The sequence below is a fragment of the Oryzias latipes genome, chromosome 8 (genome assembly GCF_053564925.1).
Source record: "Oryzias latipes strain Hd-rR chromosome 8, Olatipes_Hd-rR_3.1".
NCBI lineage: Eukaryota > Metazoa > Chordata > Actinopteri > Beloniformes > Adrianichthyidae > Oryzias > Oryzias latipes.
The window spans coordinates 7,640,828-7,661,933 of NC_136244.1; the positions used below are offsets into that span (position 1 = coordinate 7,640,828).

Below are 21,106 nucleotides of genomic sequence, written 5' to 3' on the forward strand. Positions count from 1 at the left end.
TTTTGGGAACCTGGCGTGATAAGTTAACCTGAAAAATATCCCTGAGGCAGCTTACAAATATAGCTTTGGTTTGACCTTTCAACGCTTCCCTCCACTCTGAGTCCGTTTAGTACATGCTGCACCGATGCTAGAGTCTAAACTAGATTTTTAGGAAACAAAAGTAAGCAAACGCCTTCAATAAACACAGACTTTACCAACAATTCTCAAGGCTGACGCAGTTCTAGAAACAATGACTTCCGCATTGAAGCCGGTTTAAAAGTAACTAGAACAGCCACATTATTAACAAGTTGCTGTAGCGTCAAATTGACAAACGTGACAAACATGATGAAAAGTTACATTTTGTGGGGATGTTTTTACTTCCACTTGCTTTCTTTGTTTTATTTCCACTCTTTAAGCCTTGGTCACTTGCACCCATAGTGGGGTTGAGCTGAACAAGTGCTGCCGGTTTTTGGGTCGTTCAGGCCAGTAGAGGGCAGCTGCATCTTAATAGGAGTGCAGGCGTGTCTTGTAGTTTCAATTTTATTATTTTTATTGTTTTATTTAGCACAGGATTAGCATCATCACATAAAATAAGATAATAAAACAGAAGATAAACTAGTTCATTTCCTCTAAATAGAACAGTAAAGCCTGCAGGGAGGAAGAGGATGGCATAAAGGCTTATGTTGAGACCACCCGTATAATAAGCAAAAGACAATGAATTTAAAAAAAAAGACAAATAAATAAAATGACATGACATGAGACATGTATAGCTACCTCAAAGGTCATTCGATAAAAAAATAAACGTACCATTGTCGTGTGTATTGTGAAGTACTCATAAGAATAATGCTAATTCCACGCGCTTATGACGTACAGGTGATGCTGTCATACGGTGCCCTTACGCCACAGTCTATGTTATGGCAGTTGGGACTAAGGCTTTAGTTGTTTGTATTTACATGCTCTCTAGCTTGTTTAGTCTAAACTAAAGACTCTTTCAAGAGCCACATTCTGCACCAAACACAACAAGCACTCATGACAGCAGTACTAGTGGGATGCTGACGAACCTTTATAATAAAACGGGGGTGTGGCCTTTTGATTGACAGGCCACTTTCAGAACTTCGGCTGTACAACAGCTTTGATGAGTGTGATCCAACACTAGTCAGGCTTGTTTGTCTTGCTCGTTTTTCCATTTTTACCATGGAAAAAAGGAAGAAAAACACCATGCAAACCAAACGCTGGGCTCATGTATCATCAGTCCTCCACTCATTTACAGTCATTGTCAGGATATCAGCAGTTTTTAGTACTTTGGAACCAAACACACAATGAAAGCCATAGATGTGTCAACAGGGTTTGGATCAATCCAGGCCCTGCAGCTGCCCACATGCATCATTTCCTCACAAGGAGTACAAACATGCAGCTACCTTTGAGTTGTTTACAGTGTCTATGTTTCAGTAACTGGGCAAAACCAAGTTGTTTTTTTTAACATGTTCCCTTTCTGAAAAGTGGAAAAAATTGAGGCAAAACATTTGCCCTCCGTGTTCTAGAAACAATATCCAAAATGTTTGCAGAGGGGGAAATGGTCCTTTAAATGTTTTGGAGTTGCTCTTTCATTACCTTCCCCTGTCTTTCTCTTTTTTCACACTACAACCTAACACACATAAACACAAAATTCATTTGCCTCCCGGTTCACAGTTAGTGTGCCATATTTGAATAAATTTTTTTTTAAAAATAGCTGCCAAGAAAGCTGCTCTTTGACACAGCCCATGGAAGCATATCTGAATCCTCGAGAAAAGATCTCCCGCAGGAGATCAATTCAGATCTCGATGCCACACGACATCTTTGACACACAAGTACCACCCACACAGTGAGAAAGAGTGAAAAAATGTGCAGGAAGAACAGCTTTGATGGAAAATCAATACAAGATGCATCGAAACAACGAAATCCAAAATCAACATTAAAAAAAAAAATGCAGAGAAGATTCTCTGGTACAAAAGTCTGCCACATACACCACAAAGACCTACACACAGTCTGTGAACCCATCTGTTATCCATCAGTGATGTTCAGACCAGGTTTAGCTGGAGGGAGAAGAAACTATTGATCTCTGGTTTCTTTACCCTGTTTTAAAAAAAAAGGTCTAACAGTAAAAGTGGGCCATGAGATCCATGGCTGCCACAGCTAACCAGAGACTGAAACTGGAAACCATTAATCCTGGCTATGAAGCTTGACATGGGGGTGCATGTTTGCATACATATTTATGGCTGTAAAGATAAGCTGCAAGCACAAGGCACTTATTGTTACCAAATGTTGTTCATTAAATTGGAATAAATTGGATTTAATTGAAACAAAGTCACTTTTAGAGCCTTGTTGTTTGCAGTTTTAATAAATAAAAGTAAGAGTATTTATTTTAGCTATGTCACAGAACAGTTTCAATAATGTGTTGTTGTTTTTTTGGTAACTGTTTAAAAGCAGTTTATATATATAAAGAAAAAACCATTCACAGATTGTGGGTGTGAGTAACAGCACAAACAACCCTGCAATGTGTGAGTGGACTTATTTTTATTTTAGGGACAAATGTGTGAAAAACTTGAAAAAAAAACATTTTTCAAAAATGAAGCGACTTAAAAAGTTCACAACGGTTTGGTTTAACGGCACATTAAGGATCTTTACACATCCTGTTTGCATTTTTTATTTGCAAGTTGATTCCACAAAGACTCTATAGATCATTAACTCTTGTTGTTTATTCATCTCTAAGGAGAATTTTCAGCATTGTGATGGTCTGCAGCAGTAAATTATACTAAAAACTTGCAAGTCTTTGAAAGGACTGACAGTGTCATGTGACTGCAGCAGGTAGAAAGGTGAAAACAGTTTCATCAGTACATTTAGCAAAGCCTGTGCATACACCCCAGCACTGAAGCATCTCCAACACTTTGGCAGCTTGATCAGCTTCTGTGAAACTCTGGTTGATAATTAATTAATTAATTAATTAGGGGAAAAAACTCAAACTGATGGAACTTTTTAAAGCTTCAAATGAGCCTTCTGCTTAAACTTGGAAAGATACAACTGCCAGTCGTTTTTGTGACTTGTGTCTTTTTCATAACTGCAGTTTTATTTCACTTAAGATGCATGTTTTTACAATTTAGTGTCCTTGGTTTACGTTTGCTTTTTTTTATTATTGTTTTTTTTTTTTTTATTATTATTCTGGACCCTCTCCTCCTAAAAGACCCAAGACACTCATTCTGAGAACCAGCATGCATCAACAGTTTAGATGAGCTTTCATACCTACCAAACAGAATTTAGTATTTGAGGAAACAAAGTGTGGAAGTGCAAAAGCAGATTAAACTGAGTGTAGCTTTGACATTTAGCTGTGGGAATCTGGAGAAGTTGCTCTTAAAATCAGATAGAAAACCCAAATAAACCTTTTTTTTTTCCTTCAAAGCATGAGAAAAAGCGCCGCTCAATCTTACATCATGCTTGGCTGAGTAATTCCAAAGCGACTTAGGGATGAAGAATTCAATCGATTTAGTGATTTGAAGTGATACAAAGAGTTTAGTTGACTTGTTAGTATGTTCTTTATCTGTTTATACATTTTGCTAATAGATTCCTCTTGTGTTGGATGAAGCTCAATATGTAACAGTAGTGAAGCTTGCATATACTCAGTCCATATTCTCATTTATTTCATTATTATGATTTGCTTTTCAAGATAAAATGTATTTTATTGTTCTTGTATTTTGTTAAATACATTTCTCTTAAAAGTGCTACTTTTATATGATTTTCTTCTTCTTTATTAAGTATTTTTTGGCTACTGCAATTTATACTTCAGAGCAACTCACTGTCCAAGAAAAATGGTCATGAAACGCTAGCAAATTTAAACATGAAATAAATGTATTAAAGTCAATCATCCCATAAATAAATGCATATTTTCCTCAATAAATACAATATAAAACTTGTTTTATTATGTGGTACAGCCCATCTTTCAACAGTAGAGGTGACTAAAGACATGGGTGTTACTAATAACATGGGCGGTGGCACCCCTCCCACCCCACACACACTTCGGTTGAAGCAGCTAAGTTACAGCTAAATGGAGCCGAGTCACTTTAAATCTGCAACACAAAGGCCAAACAATCTGCCACTAAAAAAAGCCGCTTCATTACAACCTGCTCTCTGAGGCCTTTTGCAAAACGTTGCTTTGCCAGTGAAACACACCTTCGCCTCCAGTGCTGCAGCTGGTATTTCAACACACTTGTTACCAAAAAGTAGGAGCAGTCAGGTTTGTGCCAACAAAATATCAAAGTGTCAGAGGACAAGAATAGACTATAACCTTCAAAACTGAGGTATGCCCTTTGAGAAGAGGTGAAACATCTTCTACAACAATAGATTCCACTTTATGAGTCAAGCAGTGACACCAAGCAGAAAAACAAATGTGAGGACACAGATCATGCTTTCATTGAAAGGTTAAAATTAAGGTAAACAAAACCTGCAGGAGGAAACTGACTCATCAGAAACACCTGCAGCAACAAGAAGAGGAATGCCATGAATGTTATCAGCACCTTATCAGGATGCGCACAAACTCTCCAGCATTAATTCATTGAGTTGACGCTCAAAAGATCAAGCTGTGTGAAACTGTGAAGGAATTTGTTTTATTATTATCATTGCTTAAATGTATTTGGTTAAATGTATGTTTAAATGTTAACTCAGATTGACCTTTTTACCTCTTCTAAAAACAGTTGTGTGTTTGTTCATCTGCTTCTCATCCCCCACCCAGGATGAGGGGTTTACGACACACTGTCCTGAGCTGATAAGGGATACTGTTTGAACTTAGAATCCAACCAAAAGGGTCATTTGACGACACCCCCTAATGAACTTTTTGTCTTTGTCTTGAATTGTTACCTCCCACTTGTGTTCTTAATAAAAGCAGCACGAGGAGAGGCAGACCTTTGAGAAGAGAAGCGTGGTAGACGTTTTCTGTCACTCTTGCTCCTCTCCCTCGTGCATGAGAAACTTGATTCTTGTTGTGGTTTGTTGTTTATAATTGTGTTTTTCTTTAATGTCTAGATGCATTTATCTGACAGAAACACAAAGGCTACACATTCAGAACTTCACCTGAAGGCGTCAGGACCAATTTTATTCGGCTTATGTAATGGAAAAGAGGGGCGGGACGGGCCAAAGAGGCGGACAGACAGACAGCAGAGTGTGTGACCTTTGTGTGTTGGAGGCCGTTTGTGTTCAAGGGAGGGTTCTGGCCAAGTGAATGGCTTAGCTAATGCTTTGGGTATTTTCAGCGTGCCATGGCATGCCTGTTCTCACACACACACACACACATGTTGGTGTTTGACAGCTGTATGTGAGTGCTGCGTACATCTGTGCGTGTGTCATTTGTCTGCGCCTGACAGGTTTATTGTGGAGGGTGGCAGCGCTCCTCGCATTCTTCTAAGGGGGGTGTTTTCTCTGCTGAAGGATTCAATTATTGTGAGCGAGGACGTGTCCGAGCTCCACTCTTGCACACACTTTCGCCCAGGTGAAGGATGCATGAGAATGCACACTTGTCACATTCATTTAAACAAAAAACACACAGATGCTGCACTGCGGAAGATAAAGTGCAACAGATATCCTGCAAACAGCAAAAGTTAAGACATGAGCGTGCACATGCAAACGTGGAAGGAGAGCACATCTAAAGGGCTGACCGCGTTTGTTTAACTGCGCTTGAAAGTGTTGCGGTCAGAACAAATCTTTTCCTTTCTCTCTGCAGAGTCCCTGGTGGGGAGGGGGGGGAAGCCCCAGCCCCAACTGCACCCTCACATGGCTTACGAGCACAAGATCACAAACCTCTCATCTGCACCGACACACTAACTGCAGCGACTTTGAACAGGAAGAGTTTACCTGCATAGCTGTGACCTTCCTTTTCCACACACACCACAACAGTCACACCTTCCTCCTAATTTCTGACGGTTTTAGTTACAACATTTAATAAATTAAAGACCCACTCTGATCATCTTTTGAACTATTTTCAAAGCGTTCCAGTGGTCTTTTAAGAATGGGGCTTGCTATTTGAAGCCAAAATTGGAAAAAACAAAAACAAACTGTCATTGTCTAAGACATAGTTTCTGCAGAGCGACAGGATTTCTTTAGAAATTCACCTCTGAGTTGTGGGAGAAGGTGTTGGCGGCGTGAGTCCATCCAAATTTCCCATCATCCATCTGTTTAGACCCTCTCCCACTAGCTTTCAGCCCCTCACACCCCCAAGCTAACATTATCAGTGCAACAAGATGGTGAACAATATTGAACGTATCCAGTCGTCCAGTTTTAAGCCAAATGCCAGCTCAGACGAGGAAAATACAGAAAAACATAAATATCAAAGTTATCAAAATCCACACTAAAAGATGTAGTATTACTTCTAGAATTTAAAAAAAAACCAAAAGAGGAAAAAGGAGCAATCATTACAGAGGGAACACTTTAATATTTAATTTAGCACCCATGAGCATGATTTTGATTTTTTGAAACATAGTGTTAAGCCAGAGATGTTGTGCTATGAGTACAGCCGTTCACAGTTTGGGGCAATAAAAGCCACCCCTGGCCTCGTCTCCTCATTGCATTTTCATTTCAGAGCTTGCTCTCTGCTGCAGGAGGGAGTGAAGAGGAGGACAGATGGCCTCAATCTGTTGACGCAGACCTCCAGTGGACAGACAACTATTTCCAGCAGTCACAAAAAAGGATTCACCTGAATTTCTCCGGGCAAAACCAGTGGAGGGACATTAGAAAAAGCTATGCTTTTGACTGATGTCCTTTTTTGGTCCCCAAAAAAAAAAAAAAAAGGAAATGGTGAAAGCCACCTCGCATGTTTGCCAACCCAGAGCTGTAAAAACAATCAAGACCATCTGCTTTTTTTTAGTGGAAATCTCATTTAAAGTGAAGAGAAATAGTAAGTGAGAAAAGAAGCAAACTGCTGTAAATAACTACGTTGTGAATTTGTTAAAAGCAAACAGAAACAGAAGCCGCTCCTGTGAACTCAGTCAGGAAAACTGGCTTCATCCTATTTATTGCAATTAAACCAGCATGGCAAAAATGCAGCAATTACTGAGTAATTATTATGTAATAAGTTGGCACCGCACATTACAAGCCTGGGACTAGGATCTCAGTTGGTTTGGTTTTATGTAATGTGCTGGGATTGGATGTTGAGGAGAGCAATAAAGCTAAATGGCCTGAATCTTCCTCTAGTGTGTGCCAGTGAATACGAGCTGTCAGTGTAGGTAGAGGGAAAGACAGAGGATGAAAGTCAAAAGTAAAGGAGGTCGGCGTGTGAGCAGAATAAAGAGGTATCCCCACAAAAACCACAAAACTGAGCTCCATCACAGTTTGGACTAAACCCAGAACTCTGACCAAATGTGTCACAGAAGACAGAGCAAACCATCAAGTCATGCAAACAGAAACATGCTGCTGCAGCAAATGCAGCCCACCAAATCCACTCATTTAGCTGCACCACATGATTACATTCCATTTGAGGAAGGTAAAAAATCGGTTGGACTGGATGCAATTAACTGTTCCCAGATAGACTGCTATATAATACACCCATCCATCATCCCAGTGCTCCCTGCTGTGACTTGATTTCATCTCCGACACCTTTTGATGCTTCTGCGCAACCTCAGTGTGTGGGATTTGTCAGCGTGTCAAACTAGCGCTTCGTCAGAGCCCTGCCTCATTTTGCTGGAGCCCCTGGATCTGCATGGTAAAGGAAAGCAGCTCCAAGGAAATCAGGCAAAGTGTGATGCAACTTCCATCTGCAGGAAAGATTTGACGTGTTTGAATGCAGCTTTAGATTGTACGGTTTGTGCATCCAGATGCCCCACATTCTTCTGTGACAGAAAGCACGATTTGCAAACGTATCAGTGTCCTTTTGCTCTCCAAACAACTTTTTTTTCTCCTCCAATGTTTTCAATGATAACAGCAGAAAAATACTACCCAGGTGGGAGGAAAATTCCCAGCTCAGCAGGGAAAAAAACACGCAGATTATCTCCACACATCATGTCAGCTTGCACTTTACGCTCCCTCCTTTTAAAGACAGTCCTGTATGTGTTAGAGGCAGCAATGAGGGGTGTCCAGCTGAACGGGTACAAATGCGTCAACCATTTGACAAATGTTCCAGCAGAGTGGCTTTTACTCCAAATACAGAGCTCCCCCACCCTGCTTCCCTCAACACAAACACTCAAGCAATTTCTCCCTGCAGTGTAAACAGTCATCCCTTTAAGGTCACAGCTTCGCCGTTTCCCCATTCTGCCAAATAACAGACCCATGCATGCGCAACACAACCTGCAACGAGCACGAACATCAACACCTCAAAAGCTGCGCTCTGGAAGCACAACATTTGCACCGAAATAGCCCTCTCTGGAGTGCCCTGTTATCATGCATTTGATGCGAGGTTGTGATCCTACATAAAAACCGCGCAATGCCCGCAAACGGACAGCCTCAAAATCCTGCGCGTTTCCTTCTTTTTTTTGCGCAGCGCTGCTGCAAATGAAGGTTTCATACTCTCCAAGTTATGCCATTGCTCAAACATTATTCGTCGAAGCGTCGTGCACTTACTGTGATGTGGATGGATATTAATGGCCGTTGGTAAAAATTTTCCGGAGTGGAGAGACGGCGGATGGTTCGCGCCCAAGTGACCGGGCGAGGGAGGGACCCTCCCGGCTGCAGCTGCTGCTCCGAGTCGGTGAGGCTCCATGGTGAGCCCTGCCAATAACGGAGGGGGGACATGGACGGATCGGGGAGGACCAAAATCTCTGCCATCCATTATCCACTACAGGGAAAGTTGTTAAAGGAAATAATCCGTTCGGATATGTCCAAAAAAGCCAATTCTGGCTATAATGTCTTTAGTTTCCCGGGGGATTCGGACTCCTTTTCAGCCATTCTGCCGACCTATAAAAGCAAGAAAAAACACCTGGGGTGAATAAATAGTAGGCTGCACTGTGGATTTCATACAGTTGCAAACTGATAGTTTTAGTAAAATGCTCTCTCTTTTCAGCGAAAAATGCGGCTCGTCCGCGCAATGACGCAGTTTGGAAAAAACACTTCAAAAAATTCTCCGCGGAGGATCAGTTGGCGCGCAGCAAGTCCCTGCAAGTTGCTTTCTAAATACTGACCCTAATGCGGCTTTGACTTGTATTTAGATTTTTATGATCTGATATCCAGGGCTCTCCCACCCCCACCCGCAAGGCGAGGCGAGGCAAGCAGGGCAAGCAAGCCGCGGCGGAGCTCCGCTTCCCGGGGGGACGCGGCCGGGAGAAGGACGACCATTAAAAAAAAGCAAGAAGGGCCACTGTTTTAACAGGAGGATCCGTCTCTTCACCATTACTCATCTGTTTCCACCAGTGTAAAACAATCCAATGGCGCATCAAATATAAATTTCAAACAGGTTAAAAATACATAAGGTCTCAAAAGGCTGCTTCATTAACCAGGCGGTGTTCTGTTGCCTTCAAGTGCGGGTTACTTCACCGCTGGATGTGGGTTATGCCCGGATAAAGTAAAACACGACCAGCTGTTTTACTTAAAAACATAAACACCCGTTTATTACCAAAATGTTCAGCTAAGCCACATCAAAAACAGAAAACTTATTCAATGTTAGCTAACGCAACTTTACTCTTAATTTAAGCCGTTTTTCTACAAGTCTACTAGTACAGTCGAAAAAACAACTTATTTACAGTATCGAAGACGACAAACGTTTTTAAAAAGTTAGCTTACTTTAAGCGACGTCACACGCTCCAAAAAAGATTAATATATATATATATAATAAATGTATACATTTTAACTGTCAAAATTAAATAGAAAAACAAGACAAGCGTTAATTAAAACAAAACAAACAAAAAACAAGCTAGCAACTGTAACCTTCAAAGACTACAGGAAAACTCTACACCGACGACTCGTGATATCCAGGCGGGCGGGAATATGAGAAAAGCTCGCTCGGATAACATAATGTAACTTTTTTCCCTTCGTTCTTTTCTTAAAGGTGCATTAAAGAGCGTTTTAGAGTTAACCGAAAACTGTACGGTGAGTACGGCTAAGTTAAATCACAGGCGACTACAGAGGGGATTGCTCGCCGCGGTAGCGGGCGAAGCAGCTCGGCTTTTTTCAGCCACGTTTCAAACTTTTCACGGTTCCTCAAAAGGCTTCAAACTTTCACTTAGAAAAGCTATCAATTTAAATTATTTTTGCCCTAAGTCGACCAAAAATCCTCAAAATATCCTGAGCGTCTTTTTAGCATCCTAAAAAGATTTTAAACATCGATAATGTTGACTATTTTGGCTTGTAAACAAACTGCAAACGAGAAAGAGGAAAAACAACAGCGATTGGGCGCTTACTTCTTCATGGTGAAATGTCGGGGGACGACTTACAACTGCCAATGTTTCTCAAAACGCGTCCAGGTTGCTGGGAAAACTGGAATGGTCCATTTCGGGCTAGTTCGAAGGTAAACTGGGGAGGAGGGGGGTAAATGAGAGGGGGGGTGGGAGAAAGCCCCTGACGCGTCCCACTCAGCAATGAAACACGGCATTGTTGTACAAACACCGCCCACGTCCCACACAGCCACCCAATCCTGAACGAGCACTAAGCAGTCGCTAGGTGATTGGTTGTTCTAACTGTCAATCAAATTCTCAGTATATAAATAAGCGCCTCTGGCCAGCAGCCAGCACCATAAAACAATTATGGCGCAAGGAGGCAGGGCGGTTTCAAGGTCCCCTCAGGCTTCAAGACTGATGAAAAACGTGCGGAGCGGGGTATTTTGTTTTGGAGGGGTGTGCTTGTGGATGAATCGGTGGATCAGACCTATTTAAACACAGCACTTCCCCCATTATAATTCAGTTCAAATGTACCATAAACCTCTTTAATTTACTTCACCATTCTTTATTGTGGATCTGTTCTCCACTCCACCAGGAAACAGTGAATTATTAACTTGTTCTAATAAATGACATTCTTTGTTGGTCTCCCTGAGGAAGGGATGTGGTTAAACTTTATAAAAACAACAACATAAAGAGGTAGGGTGACTTAATTTGGTTAAGGATGAGGGAAAGGGAGGGTTACACTCTTCAAATACCACACTATAAACAGAGGGGTGGAACAACTGTCGCTTCTCCTAGTTGGTAACATAGAAATTACAGCATTCATTTGTTATATTAGTCCTGCATGAAAAGAGCTTTATATTAATACAGTTTATTGGTGTTTCACTCACAAATTAAATCTCATACACAAGTTTTTGCATTTAGTTTATAAGGATCATAGTTTTAGTCCTAAAAGTTTTAGTACATTTTTAAAAATTCCAATTATACAATTTTCTAATTTACTTCAAATTTTTCACATATGCAATTCAAGATAGTGATCTTTCCTAGTTTGTTTTTATTTTATTGTTTGTAAAGTCCTAACATTTTAAAGTTTAAATCAAGATTCTAACTTGGACTTGGATTTCCTTCAAGACATTTCAAAGTTGGTCTTCAAGTCTGACTTACACTCCTTAAACTCACTTCAAATGTTTCACAAGGACATTTCAGGATACACAGTGATGGGTCATCTGTACCAAATTTCATGATCTTTGATGTATACAAACTAAAATACCAGAATTTTGTAGAATCAAACAACCAAAACTTGGAAACTTGAAGGTCCCAATTCACAAGTGCACTCCGGTATGGTTTGTTTCAGTGTAAATGCTGTAAGTGACACTCAAGAGTACAAACAATCCCAAAAGGAATAAATGATTTCATATCTTGGATTAGCACTATCAAAGAGAAAAAAAAAACACAGAACAGCAAATTCTAATCACAAAAATGTTTGAAAAATAGTTTGTGATATTTGAATAAATACGTGACAGCAGGAAGACCAGAAAGACCTGCCAATTTTGCTTTTTGTGATATTTTTTCTTTCTTATTTTAGTTGGAAATTCAAAACCTTTCAAAACTATTCAAAAACCAGCATTTCGAGTCCTTGTTTAGAACCTGCAGGTCTGAATGCACACTGAGAAGCAAACGGTGTTCCAAACTATTGAACTTTTAAAGACCAACTCCAATGAAAATCGAGTTTTTGATGCTTATAACAGGTTTTTTGTGGCATTTTTCTCATGACGGGGGACATATAAGAGGGAAATTAAGCTTAAAATTGCATTTATTCAATCGTTGTCAATCAGGAACAGATGAAATAAAAGCTATTTAATAGGGCCATAACCACCCTGCTCTGCTCCATTCTGATTCATCCACCTGCAGACAAATGGACCCATATGTCTTTTGTCTGCTAATTTTCCGTTTTAGTGTAAGGTAGGGGGTGTGAGGGGCTGTAAGCTAGCAGGAGAGCGTGTAAAGTGAGAACTCTCGCCTAATAGGTGATGGTAAGGGAGGTGGGGTTGCACTGCACCAACTGTCCCGCTCACAGCCCAGAGGTGAAATTCTAAGGAACTACTGCTGCTATAATAGCCATGACACAGGTTTTGATTTTTATGGCTAAAAAAAATGACGTTATCATAATTGAAAGACTACTGGGGACGCTTTTAAAATAGCCCAAAAGATGATCGGAGTGGGACTTTAAACTAGTTGTCCTGTATTGCTAAAATGTAGGACAAGCGTCAAATGAATTATGCATTAAATCTGTTAAATAAATAAAAGTTTCCCCTTGCTTGCTCTTATAAGCTTCATGAGCTGCTGTCTTCTTTAAAATCCTTTATTATAAAGCCACACCTTACATTCAGGTTGATTCAGTTCGCTAAGAGACTTGTGCTGGCGGAAATTTGGATTGATGTATCCAATCTCTGGGTGAGGAATGGTGCCTGGTTTGGGGTATGTAAGTGTGAGGGCCTCGGGCTGGGAGTGGAGCAACGGTGGGGGTCTCCATGTCCTGAGTAGGCGCCTTTGCATCGGAGAGAAAGCACCACAGCTTTTAATTCATCCAATGTTCAAATTCAGAAGAGTGGTGGTGGTGGGGGGTTGTTTCGCTGTCTAGGAGGGGCTCTCAAAGCCCCCCACATGACATTACAGCGCAGCCGCATTGGCGTTTTCTTAAAATGTGAAAAGAAAAAAGTTTTCTTCTTTTGAAGTGAGCTGTGTCACGTGACATTACTGCACAAACGTTAATGGATTGGACAAAAAAAACACGGATGCCGTTTCAAGTTACCCCCTTCCCGCCCATCGTCATACCGGTTTCAAGGCGCCCCTTGTTTAAGAGACTACAATCTCGAGAGGGAGAGAAAGCGGTTCTGGCAGGAAGTTACAAAAAAGTCGGAATGGACGAATGTTGGCAGCAAACGCGGGATAAAATGTTGGGTTTCCACCAAACGGAGACGAAACCAGACCGTGGAGGTGCCTGTTGGGGAGGAAACTATAAGGCGGAGATCAGAGAGATGTCCCGGACCGTCCGGAGGGAACCGGGCTGGCCTTTGTTCACTTAAATCGCTCCGACTGGGAACTCAGACAATGCCCCTAAATTAGGACCCCATTGTTTTTCCTTATTTTGCAAGGACTTTTGGACTTTGGTGGTGGCTGGGGCAATACCCTCTTTTTTAGATGGTTAAAAAAATTACTGACACAAATTTTTAAACATAAACTATGTGTTTGTGGGTGATTAAAGACATTTTAACCAGTTATTCTGCCAAATTCATCTGCTGGGGTTTGATTGACGTTTCTCAACTGAAGGACTGGGTACACTTGATTTAAGGACCAGTTTTTCTCTGCTCTCCTGACTGAATGACTAACTCTGTCCCATCCAACATTTGACAAAACATAAATAAAGCATTTGTTTTGAGTAAACAAAAGCCAAAATTAAAATAATTATCCATATCAAAAAGTAGTATTTTTAAGTACCACAAGTATACTTAGTGTAAAAGTGAAGCACTTATACTTGAAGTTCACTTTTCACACACACACACACACACACACACACACACACACACACACACACACACACACACATATATATATATATATATATATATATATATATATATATATATATATATATATATATATATATATATATATATATATATATATATATGTGTGTGTGTGTGTGAAAAGTGAACTTTACGTAGTGAAATATTACAGTAAGTCTGATGAAGTATTCATTTAGCATACTAATTTACATAATCTATAGTAGGCTTGCTATACTTGTACTTATACTAAAGTATAATTGGTGTACTACTTTTTGCTATGGGATGTAATCATGCTCTCCATGTTATCAGGTGAACCTAAGAAACTTACTTTTGTCATCATGAAGCAGTGTCATTAGACTTAGTTTTTTTCATATATACATATTTATTTTTAATTCATTTTTTTTAATCTTAATCCATATTGTAAAAAACGGGGGGGAAAAGATCACAACAACTTATCAAATATCATTGGAGGGGCCCACAGGGAATTCTGGCCCCCAGAGGTTGTAGCAGTGCCCCTGCACAAACCACTTGCTGCTAAAACGTTTCCCTCCAGGGGCGCCTGCCAGTCTCCAGATAGACCTCGCAAGCCTTCATGATAGGCCACTTGTGAGTTGGGGAAGTGTGAGGTTGGAGGTTTAGGAGTTTGCTCTTGGAGGGCGAACATCTGGCTGAAGACGCGGCGGCCTGACAGGCATGCAGCTGCATGTCAGGTATTCAAGGAGCGTGAAAGCCCAGAGAGCTGCAGAGGGTCACTCTTTCCCAAAGCACCAACTGTTTGCAAAGATACCGACTTCTTAAAACTGCAGTATTTTTCTTAATTGAGTTTCACGGTTCATTTTGCATGCACAAATAAAAACAGCTCACATTTATGCAAGTTCTGGTTTGGATTAACATGTTTTTTACATTCGCAGCAGAAAAAGCATCTTTATTTTTGTTGTCCTTTGTTCATCACAAGCCCTAGGCTAAAATTATGTTGATTAGTATCAAACACATTAATGCAACACACACATGCAGCATTCTTTATTATCCTCCCCAGATGATAAGAAGAACCCGTTTTAATGCATTCAGAGTGAACTATCGCTGAACATATGCTGTCAGGTCTGCAAAAAGAAACCCGACATTCAGGTGTGGTGCAGCGGTGATGCACCAGCCTCAGCCTGCAGGAGGCGGGGTGTAAAATGATCCATGACTCTCTGCTGGCCTCTTTCTGTCAGCTGTGGTAGTCCTCTATTTGCCTTTCACCCACTCAACACGAGACAGAGTCGTGTGGCACAGCAGCCCCATCTGCTGGAGAGAACGGAGAACTGCTCGCATGAGAGCACGGTCCACGTGAGTAAATGAAGTGGGAGACTCAAACATGTTTAGGACATAAAATAAATAACCAAATCATTCTCCAACAGCCTTAGTGAAGGAAACATAACTCGGAGAATACATGGAATTTGGGGACTCACAAGCACTGGGAATTTTTTTGCTGGCATGGCAGTAAATAGCAGGAAATTGTCTCAGCAGAATAACGGTTTTTATGTGCATCTGAAGAAGGGGGAAATGAAGTGAAAACAGTTCAGTCTCTGGCCATGCATTCATACATCCATGAGTATTTGCAACTACTGCAGGAGGTTTTGCTCTATGCATTCAGGTCTTCCAGATTCAAGATTCTGCAGCAACATGTGTATCCAACAGCTCATTTTAATGTTTTTTTAATGCAGCACCACCCAATTGATCCTCCAGCTCAACTTGCATTTCCTGCAGCTGATCACATTAGGCAAGAAAACAGTGCAGGGCGATGGATCAGGGCAGGGTAGTCCACTTTTAATGCCACCTGAACGCAGGTCAGCCTCTTGCGAAGCAGTTTTATAAGGGGAGCTAGGAGTGCCACATCACAGCAACATGCTGAGCAATTGTGCCACAAATATTAAGTTTGGGGTTTGTTCAAGCTTTTGACCGAGCTGGGTTGCCGCTTTATACCCACAAGTTTCTTTGTAAAGCGATTGGGTATTTAGTCACTTTCCTCCTGTTTAACTTCAATAGTTAAAACTGTACAGCTTTAGTTTTAGTTGAACTGCCACTTCATTACCCCTGGATTCACAATAAATCCTCAGGTAAATGCAGTTTTCATTTTGTACTCCTGTAGTTTGTATGACCTAAGGTTTAAGCTTTAAAGAAACAATGGAAAAGCTTTAATAGGTACTTATTGTGGATGTAAATCCTTGTTTAAACTGCCAATTGCACTAGTTGGTAAAGATCAGATTTCAGATGCAGTCACTCAGTGTGTTACTGCTTAAAAATAAAGAGACCAAACAGATGCAGACATCAAGTCGGAACACATGTGCACTTTATTGGGATTGTTTAGTCAGTGTACAGGTTTGGCCCCACTGGTCTGGCACCCCATGTTACGCCCGTCATGAAGACCCCTTACCGCACCTCCCCAGAGATGAACCTCCAACAGGGGGAAGAAGGTCATGGTTGGGTTTTGCATAACAAAAGAAAAAAATTTGAACAGGACCAAGATTTAAGGCTGAAAGTACAAAAAACCCCAGACAAAATTTACATACAAGCAATACTACAACCATGTTTAAGTATGCTCAACCACTGGGCAGCCTTCACAGAGGCAAATACGTGTCTGAACAATGCAGTTTACATTTGGAATCATGTTTGAACGATGCAGTCAACAAACATTTGGAATGACTTAAAGAACAAAATGTACATTTAAGCCCCAGATGCAACTGCAGATGCCTGGGGTGTTTAAACCTAGCCAAAAAGCAAAAACATTATCTCCTTCATTGTTCCAGTTTTTTTTTTAAATCCTGAGTCAAGCGCCAAAAATAACTGAAGCCATGCCAATGAGTTGGTCGTCTAGGCCCTGCGCCTGAGTGAGCGAGAAATGTGTGGTGTGGTTTTGAACAGAGCTGAAGTTGTTGGGTGTTTGGCTGGGGAGGAGAAAGTCTGTTTAGAAGCATTTGCGGTGGACGATGGAGGGGCCAGACTCATCGTACTCCTGCTTGCTGATCCACATCTGCTGGAAGGTGGACAGAGAGGCCAGGATGGAGCCTCCAATCCAGACAGAGTATTTACGCTCTGGTGGGGCAATGATCTGTAGGGAGAGGAGGAGAGTTGAGAATGAGCCCCTTTTCCCCAAAGGAACAATCCAGACGGGAGACTCTTCAGAAAGCTCACCTTGATCTTCATGGTGGATGGGGCCAGGGCTGTGATCTCCTTCTGCATTCTGTCTGCGATTCCAGGGTACATGGTGGTACCTCCAGACAGCACAGTGTTGGCGTACAGATCCTTACGGATATCAACATCACACTTCATGATGCTGTTGTAGGTGGTCTCATGGATACCGCAGGACTCCATACCTGGAAGGAGATTAAATATTAGCATGGGGCACTCTGGGGTCTGTACACAAGTCTTTGGTTGAGGTACCTACCAAGGAAGGAAGGCTGGAAGAGGGCCTCTGGGCAACGGAACCTCTCATTGCCAATGGTGATGACCTGTCCGTCAGGCAGCTCATAGCTCTTCTCCAGGGAGGAAGAGGAGGCAGCGGTGCCCATCTCCTGCTCGAAGTCCAGGGCGACGTAGCACAGCTTCTCCTTGATGTCACGGACAATTTCCCTCTCGGCTGTGGTGGTGAAGGAGTAGCCACGCTCCGTCAGGATCTTCATGAGGTAGTCTGTAAGGTCGCGGCCGGCCAAGTCCAGACGCAGGATGGCGTGGGGCAGAGCGTAGCCCTCGTAGATGGGCACTGTGTGGGTCACACCATCACCAGAGTCCATGACGATACCAGTGGTACGACCAGAGGCATACAGGGACAGCACAGCCTGGATGGCAACGTACATGGCAGGGCTGTTGAAGGTCTCAAACATGATCTGCAGAGACAAAAAGCACAATGTTAGCATGTTACAAAGCAGCAATGCGACCACTCCACTCGCTACATGCATTAAAGTGGGGCTCGATCTATAGTTAGTACATGGTAAACATTCCTTCACACTTGTGCATGTCATTTTTAGGTGCTGATCTGTTACTCTAAGCCTCAAAACACAAGTGCAGATACAAGGCAAACTGTCAATAGACCTTTTGATGAAAGCTCATCTTATAGGAAGAAATCCTAGAAGAGGAGGATGGAGGAAGTATGAACAGAAGGAAACCAAGGTGAAAAGAGTATACATGTGCTCCACTGTGAGGTAAACGGGTACCTGGGTCATCTTCTCCCTGTTGGCTTTGGGGTTCAGGGGGGCTTCAGTGAGCAGGACAGGGTGCTCCTCAGGGGCAATTCTCAGCTCATTGTAGAAGGTGTGGTGCCAGATCTTCTCCATGTCATCCCAGTTGGTAACAATACCGTGCTCAATGGGATACTTCAGGGTCAGGATACCCCTCTTGCTCTGGGCTTCATCACCTACGTAGCTGTCTTTCTGGCCCATACCCACCATGACACCCTGAAAAAAAGTTTAAATTTACATTTAGTAAATCTGGAAACTTTTAAAATTAAATAGTAAAAAATTATAAAGGTAAACAGTTAGGAACTAACCTGGTGCCTGGGGCGACCAACGATGGAGGGAAAGACAGCACGAGGGGCATCGTCTCCAGCGAATCCGGCTTTGCACATGCCAGATCCGTTGTCAACAACCAGTGCGGCAATGTCATCATCCATGGCTAAACTGGAAAACAAACAAATAAGGCGTTAACACCAAAGACACGCCCATCTGCATCTGCTTTGCAGTCAGATGTCCCATTTCCTGTCAGGGAGCGGCAGTTCCCCAAAGTGTCCGCTTGGTGGAGGTAGAGCGCTACATTCCGAGCCCAGACAAAAGGAAGTGGTGCTGCATTCTCTTGTTACCATATAAGGACATAGTTCGGTTTTGAGCAGCTTTGCGGCTACCGGCAAGGCACGCGGCCAAAGTACAGCAAGAGGGGAGGGACTTTAGACTATCGGACCCGGCGACGAAAGCCTACTCCCACTGGTTCATTACAGCTCTACTTTGTCAGCGTTCCCTCCCATTGTTGCACAAGACTGAAAAATTTCTTAATCACTGCGTCATAATTTGTGCGAAGTCGTTGCTGGCATAAAGCACCACGACCCGTCAAGCTTTAGAAGGAAATTAAAACGTGTGCGAGCCCATGACTGATTAATCATTTCCTGAAAGCCACGCCTTTTCTTGAATGAATGATTTGTCATTTGCCCTTTTCTTCGCCGTCAAACTACAGTTACATGCTCAATTTAATCGAATACTTTTAAAATGCTTTAAGGGTTATTACATTTTATACAAACAAATGTATAACAGTCCCACCCCCCTACATGTGAGGAATCAGAGTCAAGTCTAGAAGGGCGTGTTAGCATGAAGCTAGGCTAATATGCTAAAGTAGGTCACACCCCGTAACGGCGCACAAAGGGACCCGCCAGGATCCAGACACCCTCAACTCGGACGGGTAACGTCCGTAGAAGGACTCGAAAAATTCCCCCCACCATGTAAGATACGAATAGTAATTTTTATTTAGTTGCTTATATAAAATATACAATTAAAACCAAACTGAAAAGCCATTTGCCGGTTACAATCAATTGGCACCTGTGCGTTTAAGTGGCTAATTTTGGTACAACTTGATTGATGCCAAAACAAACAAAATTGTCAATTTTAAAAAGATAATTAAAAGTTTAACCATTTCAGGCCTAAAAATAAATTTAGTGGCCACAAAATTCTGCTAATGGTCACCTCCAATTAAGAATTAAACTGCACAATTAAACAATCGTAAGGTTTCCAAAACATTTGAATTAAACCAAATATCGTCTCTATCTTACCTTTGGGTGGGGGGCTTTTCGTTTCAAGGGAATCGGTTTCAGGCGAATGATATCCCGCACAAGCTGTGTGTGACGGCGCTCAGAGTGAATTTGCTAGCCGTGGGCACGTGGTATTTATAGTCCGTCCGTTGCCCGGCTCTTTCCATAAAAGGTAAACTTTCGGAATCGCGGCATGTGATTGGTCCAGCGTCACTCACTGGGGCACGTCGGGTGCACGCTGTGGTGCACTGAGCGTAGAAAGAGGGAGGCGATAACAGTAACGGGCTGGGGGAAAATAAAAGGATAGGGATTGATGTGAGGCCTAATCTAAGGATATAATGTTTCTTGAACAAATATTAATACATATAGAGTTTACAAAGTTTCAAATATATATAAAATATGAACCTGTATAAAGCTTTCGAGCAAGTCCCCCTGCTTATCTGATCATTCAAACAGCAGAGCACAGGCTGCTCCTCCCTGTGAATACTTTTCCTCTTAAAACCTGTCTCTCAAGATTTCAGTCTGGAAATGCAAGATATGTTTGATGCAATTTGAGGACAATTACAATGTGGATGTTGCTGCACACTCTGGAAAGCAGAATGCCACCTCAGATGGAGTCAGAGACCCTCCAAGCCAAACACATGACTCACAAAAGACACTATGGACTGTAAAAGTGCCCTGTCAGAGGATGGACAATAACCACTTTTCCCACTAAGCAATGGTAAAAACTCAATCTCACTAATACCAATTGACCATGTATGGCATTAGTCTGGATTCTTGTTAACTTCTCAGAGCTCTTGCTACTTCCTCTTTCCCCTACAAATGAAGAAAAAAGGTCCACATAAGAGGACACTAAGGCTGACTTGCATCTACTTTTAGTCATAAATGACCTATTGAGTGAAAATAACCACTGTCAGACCCAACCCATACGCTACTATACATTCACCTTAATCGATTAAACTCAGAGAGAGACAAATAAAGTCACACATGCTCTTATTTCCTCTCTGTGGTTTACTGCAAAGGGTGTAACTTTCCTGACTTTGGGTTTTATAGGCTTAGGGTTCTTTGCTTTTACCTTACTTGTCTTCCATTCATTAGTTTCACAGTTTATTTAAACTTTTTTTGCTCCAGAAACATAGCTGCCCATACAAGTTAAATAACCCAGAGGCCATTTAAACATGTCACTGTCTGCGAGACACAAGCAGCAACTACTTTTCTTCCTCTTGTACCACTTCCTCTTCCTCGCTCTCAGTTACACCAATTCTTTTATGCTAAATGCCATCTCCTCTTCCTTCAATTCATTCGTGGCTTTAAGTTTTAAATGGTCTTTATTTTCATCAACACATTTCCACTTTATACATGGAAACGTTTCAGCTTTTTAATCAAGTTTCAAACAAAACATGCTTCATTTCCTTCTGAATTAGCAGATTCTTGCATTTCTGATCAGCAGACCTAACTTTTAAATGTCCATT

General features: G+C 41.7%; 2 protein-coding genes across 6 annotated transcripts in view; both read right to left on the minus strand.

Moving 5' to 3' along the window:
- tnrc18 (trinucleotide repeat containing 18) overlaps nt 1–10,557 on the minus strand; it is a 36,331-nt gene extending 25,774 nt beyond the window's left edge. Inside the window, exons 1-2 of one of the 5 annotated variants that reach the window (XM_011478473.4) lie at nt 10,323–10,557; nt 8,551–8,883 (exon numbers count right to left, since the gene is read on the minus strand). In XM_011478473.4, coding sequence (XP_011476775.1) covers nt 8,551–8,758 — 208 coding nt within the window. In that variant the 5' untranslated portion in view covers nt 8,759–8,883; nt 10,323–10,557. Of the gene's footprint in view, nt 1–8,550; nt 8,884–9,107; nt 9,588–9,705 lie in introns of those variants that run through there. The other 4 variants (XM_011478475.4, XM_011478476.4, XM_078951390.1 and 1 more) reach the window with 4 other exon arrangements.
- A 5,618-nt stretch (nt 10,558–16,175) lies between these two features.
- Nucleotides 16,176–19,724, minus strand: actb2 (actin, beta 2). Its single transcript, NM_001104808.1, is given in 6 exon segments — nt 16,176–16,955; nt 17,039–17,220; nt 17,292–17,730; nt 18,058–18,297; nt 18,390–18,519; nt 19,656–19,724. Coding segments are annotated over 5 exon segments (1,128 nt in total). The 5' UTR covers nt 18,513–18,519; nt 19,656–19,724; the 3' UTR covers nt 16,176–16,811.
- Between the last annotated feature and the right edge of the window lie 1,382 nt (nt 19,725–21,106).